Source organism: Bicyclus anynana, chromosome 13 (genome assembly GCF_947172395.1).
Source record: "Bicyclus anynana chromosome 13, ilBicAnyn1.1, whole genome shotgun sequence".
Taxonomy (NCBI): Eukaryota; Metazoa; Arthropoda; class Insecta; order Lepidoptera; family Nymphalidae; genus Bicyclus; species Bicyclus anynana.
The window spans coordinates 2,546,612-2,553,185 of record NC_069095.1 but is presented as its reverse complement, the minus strand read 5'-3'; the positions used below and the strand labels follow the sequence as shown (position 1 = coordinate 2,553,185).

At 36.2% G+C, this 6,574-nt stretch overlaps 1 protein-coding gene across 1 annotated transcript; it reads left to right on the top strand.

The window, feature by feature from the left end:
- Nucleotides 1–878: 878 nt before the first annotated feature.
- LOC112045429 (uncharacterized) lies at nucleotides 879–5,987 on the top strand. Its single transcript, XM_052885130.1, has one exon. The coding sequence runs from the start codon at nucleotides 879–881 to the stop codon at nucleotides 5,985–5,987; it is 5,109 nt and encodes a 1,702-aa protein (XP_052741090.1).
- The last annotated feature ends 587 nt before the right edge of the window (nucleotides 5,988–6,574 follow it).

Genomic DNA, 6,574 nt, shown 5'->3' with positions numbered 1-6,574 from the left:
CTGCATCATCACTTACCATCAGGTGAGATTGTAGTCAAGGGCTAACTTGTAAAGAATATGAAAAAAAAAAACAGATTGTCAACTTAAATTGGCCAGGCAGTACTTAAAAAAAAGAACATCCTTATTTCCTTAATATCCTTTGTTCGCGTAGTTTCAACAGTTCTCGACAGATGGCGGTATAAATCGTGTAACTCGCGCTAACGTTTGTTTATTTGACTTTATATAGTACAAACCATGTTAAATAGTTTTTTCTGTTCAGTTTATGTGTGTGCAATTAATAAATATTCAGTTCAGTTAAAGTCAGTGTTTCATTGGACCCGGGTAGTGCGCCGTAACCCGTTCATTGGTCCTTCGTAGCCGCGTACTCGGTCGGTAGTGTGAGTGAAGTGACAGTGAAAAGTGACAGGTGTCACAATTGACAGTGACAGCTGTCACAAGTGACAGTGACAACTAAGTGACAGGTGTCACCAGTGACAGTGACAATTGAGTGACATTTACAGCTGTCAAACTGACAAATAAACTGTCAGTTCGGAAAGTGGCAGTTGACAGCTGTCACCGGTGACTGATTAGTGAATTTACGGTCTACGGTCACGTAATTAAAAACCAGACCATAGACAAAAATCGTAAAAGACTCTGTAAAAAGTTACGATAACGTCAAACTGTAAACAAGTTATATTATCTGGACTAAATTTGGTGATTCGACAAGTTTTTTTTTCTATACAAAATTTTCTTGATTGGACTTCAATTACGTATTTCGGACAATAAAAAGTGTTTTAATATCGTTTTAAAAGTACTGTGGACTTAAAATCATCGAAATATATACACTAAAACAGTTTACCGTGTAATATTACAAACTTACATATTATTCCATACGAAAAATGGATAAAATAAATTCATTGATAACTTTGCAAGAAGACAGATTAGAACAGGTGCAGAAAGCACAACTAAATTTCAACAAATCACCCAAACAAAGAATAAATTTAAGTTATTTGGAGACTCGTTTAGAAACTTTAGAAAATATCAATAATTTGTTTACAAAATGTCATGAAGAAATAACATCAAAGATTCCACGAGATGAAAGGACAACAATTGGTTATTTTATAACAGATACATTTGAAAAGTTTGAAGAACTATATACTAATTATAAAGGTACACTTAAGGAAAAAATGAAAGAGTTTTGTCAGTCACAACAAATGAGAACACTAAGTCCGAGTAGAACCACAAATTTACCAGAGGTTAAATTGCCTACCATCCACATACCAACTTTCTCAGGAAAATACACAGAATGGCCATCTTTCAGCGATTTGTTTATATCGATAATACACAACAATGCAAGCTTGGACGATGTTCGCAAATTACACTATTTGAAATCACTCCTGTCAGGAGAAGCGGAGCAGCTATTGAAAACTATAACTGTAACTAGTCAAAATTATACCTTAGCATGGGAGACAATATCAAAAAGATATAACAATGTTAAATACATTTCTAACTGCATTTTAAAAAGACTGTTTGGAATAAAGACGATCACATCTGAATCAGGACAGCTCCTTAAACAATTACTAGACATCACATCGGAATGTATCAACTCATTGTCAAATATTGGGATTACAACGGAGAATTGGGATGTCATTGTGGTGTACCTTACGGTTACCAAGTTAGATCCAACCAGCCACAGGCTATGGGAACAACATGTATGTACCAGTGATGACCTACCGACTTTTCAAATGCTGTGTCAGTTTTTGGAAACAAGGTTCCGAGCTTTAGAGATGTGCGAGTCAAATTTAAAAACTGTGAAATCAAAATTGTTTCATGTAAATACAATGCAGCACAATTGTATATTTTGTAAAGGCGATCATTACATATATCAATGCAAGCAATTTTCTAAGAAAACTTACAGTGAAAGAAGAGACTTCGCCCAAGCAAATAAGTTATGTTTCAACTGTTTAATTCCTAATCACGATTCGAGGCGGTGTATGAGAAATACCTTTTGTAGAGTCAGTGGATGCAATAAAAAACACCACTCGTTGTTACATCCTGAGAAAAAATACACAAACCAAGAAACACAGGAGTTAACCAATCAAGAAGATAAAAACATAGTTGCACATTTTATAAAACAACCTGGTCAAGTTTTGCTTGCTACAGCACTGGTTGATGTGGCTTGGAAAAATAATAAAACACACACCTACCGTGCCCTTATTGACCCAGGATCACAGGCCACATTCGTGACAGAAGACCTTGTTCAATCTGCAGGATTGAAAAGAATTAAAATCAACGGATTGGTCTCAGGACTTAGTGAAGGGAGCTCAGTACATGTTAAGTACATGGTTGAATTTAGAATACGCTCAAGGATTGAACCACACTTCACTCTGTCTGTAAATGCTTATGTACTGAAGAAAATTACAAACCACTTACCATCACAGCAATGTATCGTCACCAACTGGCCAGACTTAGAACAAATTACACTAGCCGATCCTACTTTTAATATGCCGAATAAAGTGGATCTGTTGCTAGGGGCCGAAGTGTATGCACAAATAATCAACGATGGATTGTTGAAGAGTCCAGGCGGTGTTGTTGCCCAAAAAACACATCTGGGCTGGATTCTGTCAGGTGGAACAACTGAAACAAAACAAAATGTTGTAGTTAATATGCACATTTGTGAATGTGAAAGTACATTATTAAAAAAATTTTGGGAAATAGAAAATGATGTACTTACCTCAGAAAGAAAACAAACCAAAGATGAGATGAGATGTGAAGAGATTTACAAAAATACAACAATTAAAACTAAAGACAATAGATACAAAGTTTGCTTACCCTTTAAAGACGGATGTGAGAAACCCGCAGAAATATGTGGAAATACAAGGGAAGTAGCCATATCTCGATTTGTTCAACTAGAGAGGAGGTTCAAACGAGATCCAGAGTTTAAAGAAGATTACACCAAGGTTATTCATGAATACTTAGACCTTGGGCATATGGAGATAGCCGACAATGATATTAAAAATACAGTTTACTTACCGCATCATGCCGTTATAAGAAATGATAAAATCACTTCGAAAACAAGAGTCGTTTTTGATGCTTCGGCAAAGGGCTCAAACTTCAAATCATTAAATGATACTTTACTGGTTGGACCAACATTACAAAAAGATCTACGCACTTTAATTATGAATTGGAGACAGTACAAAATCGTCTTGGTCAGTGATTTAGTAAAAATGTATCGTCAAGTGCTAATAGCTGATGAACATACAGATTACCAAAGAATAATCTGGAGAGACGATCCCGATGAACAATACAAATCATATAAACTGCTTACTGTTACCTTTGGAACAGCCTCCGCACCTTATCTAGCAGTACGGACACTTCTACAAACAGCTGAAGACAATAAGAAAGATTATCCGTTGGCTGCTGAAATAACCAAAACATCATTTTATATGGATGATTTACTTACCGGTTGTCATTGCGTAGACCAAGGAATAGAAATCTACAATCAGATGAATGAATTAATGGCTCACGGTGGATTTGAATTGAGAAAATGGTGCAGCAACTCAAATGAATTGTTGGCAAGGATAAGTAAAGACAAACAGCATCTGGAAGAAACATATGAAATTAAATTTGATAATATTGTGAAAATATTAGGATTGTGCTGGGACAGAAATCAAGACAAATTTAAATTCTCTGTCAACCTACCTGAAATTGCAGAAATTGTAACCAAACGTAAGGTTTTGTCTGATGTAGCACGGTTGTTTGATCCGTTTGGATGGCTGGCACCTATTATCATAGTTGCAAAAGTATTTTTACAAAAATTGTGGCTTTCTAACTCTGGATGGGATGATCAGCTTCCTCCACAGTTACTTGATGAATGGAAAACATACAGAAATCAATTGAAATATTTACAAAACATAGAGTTAGACCGTTGGCTAAGTATTTGCCCAAATCAAACATCTGTTGAAATTCATGGATTTGCTGATGCCTCCATGGTAGCATATGCTGCAGTTGTCTATACTAAGGTTATCACTGATGATGAAAAGGTCATAGTCACATTGTTGGAAAGTAAAACAAAGGTTGCACCTCTAAAACAAATTTCGGTTGCACGACTTGAGTTGTGTGCAGCACATTTATTAGCTAAATTGTTATCACAAACAGCCAACAACTTAAAAATACCGAAATCTCAAATATATGCTTACACTGATTCAACTGTTGTATTGGCATGGATAGAAGGACAGCCGAATAAGTGGCAAACTTTTGTAGCAAACAGAGTTTCGGAAATACAAACCTTATTGGACAACCATGTTTGGAATCATGTGACTTCAAAGGAAAACCCTGCTGATTTGGCCTCCCGTGGGATCCAGCCTTCTGATCTTACTAATTGTTCACTGTGGTGGCAAGGGCCAAATTTTCTGAAAGAAAGAGTTAATAAAAGAAATAGAAATAAAGCTTACACTACAAATCTAGAGGAAAGAAAACAAAATATTAAATCATTTCACAGTGAAATGGAAGAAAAACCAATTTATGAAAGATTTTCATCGTTAAACAAATTGATAAGAGTACTTTCTTACTGCCGACGATTTCTGCATCTGAAACATAAAAAGGAAATTAGTATGAATAAAACTACTTATCTTAACACTAAAGAAATGAAAGAAACATTACAAATATGTATTACAATAGCACAAAGAAAAGAATTTATGGAAGAAATAAAGGATTTAAAGGAGAAAGGAAGTGTAAAGAAAAGAAGCAAGTTGTTAACACTTTCACCGTATCTAGATGAACAGCACATATTAAGAGTCGGTGGTCGCTTGCAAGGAGCAAAAATCTCAACTGAAGTAAGGCATCCTATAATCTTACCTAAAGGTTCACACTTGACTATGCTGATCATTAGAGATGCTCACATAAAGCTCTTACATGGAGGAAATCGTTTGGTAGCTAATTATATACAAAATCAATATTGGGTTATTGGATTAAAACCTATGATAAAGGGAATTTTAAGAAAATGTGTTATCTGTTTAAGACACAAGGGTATAACTGTACAACCGAGAATGGGAGAACTTCCAGCTATACGAATAACTCCTGGTAGACCGTTCGAAGTAAGCGGTTTAGATTTTGCCGGACCTGTGCAAATGCGACCTTACAAGGGTAGAGGATATAAATCTGTTAAAGGATATATATGTTTATTTGTATGCATGAAAACAAAGGCTGTACACTTAGAAGTTGTAAGTGATCTTACCTCACAAGGTTTCCTCGCATGTTTCAAAAAATTTGTGGCCAGAAGAGGGCACTGTAGTCAATTGTGGAGTGACAATGCTACCAATTTTGTGGGTGCAGCCAGAGAACTGAAAGAAATGTTTGATCAAGCCAAGTCCAACTTACCAAAAGAAATTGCAGAGTCGCTAGCTAATGATGGAACAACATGGAATTTTATCCCGCCTAGAGCACCTAATTTTGGCGGTCTGTGGGAGTCAGCAGTGAAGTCAGTAAAAAATCATTTAGTCAAGGTCTTGGGAAACTCAACTCTTACATTCGAGGAAATGTCAACACTTTTAGCACAAATTGAAGCTTGTTTAAACTCCAGACCTATTGGTGAACTCAATGATCACCCAGATGACTTGATGCCTTTAACTCCAGCACATTTTTTGATTGGAGAATCAACCATGTTAATACCTGAACCTAGTTATGAAAATGTTAAACTAAATGCACTTGATCGGTGGACATTAATCCAAAAAATGACACAACACTTTTGGCAACGTTGGTCGAATGAATATCTTCATCTGCTGCAACAAAGACAAAAATGGCACAAATCTTCTCCGTATCCAGAGGTGGGACAAGTGGTGTTGATTAAGGACGACGACTTACCACCTACAAAATGGTCAATGGGCCGAGTTACAGGACTGCATGTTGGGCCAGATAACCAAGTAAGAGTGGCTGAGTTAAAGTGTAAGTCGACTATTTTGAAGCGCCCATTGAACAAACTTGTAATGCTGCCAAAAGACAACAATTAATATGCTATGGCGGGCGGAGAAGAACAGAGTTCTTGGCGGGCGGAATGTTCGCGTAGTTTCAACAGTTCTCGACAGATGGCGGTATAAATCGTGTAACTCGCGCTAACGTTTGTTTATTTGACTTTATATAGTACAAACCATGTTAAATAGTTTTTTCTGTTCAGTTTATGTGTGTGCAATTAATAAATATTCAGTTCAGTTAAAGTCAGTGTTTCATTGGACCCGGGTAGTGCGCCGTAACCCGTTCATCCTTATTAGACATAACAATTTTCCCTTTGTTGTTTGTTATTTTGGCCCTACCTATTACCTATATGATCTATACTAATATTATAAAGCTGAAAAGTTTGTTGGTTTGGTTGGTTGAACGCACTAATCTCAGGAACTACTGGTTGGAATTGAAAAATTATTTCAGTGTTAGATAGCCCATTTATCGAGGAAGGCTATATATTATCTCCGTATTCTTACGGGAGCACGCGCGGCGTCAGCTAGTAATATTATAATCTAAAGTGATTATACTAATTTTATAAAGAGGTAAAGTTTGTAGTGTTGTAGGGGGTAATCTCTGGATCTACTAAACGGATTTTGAA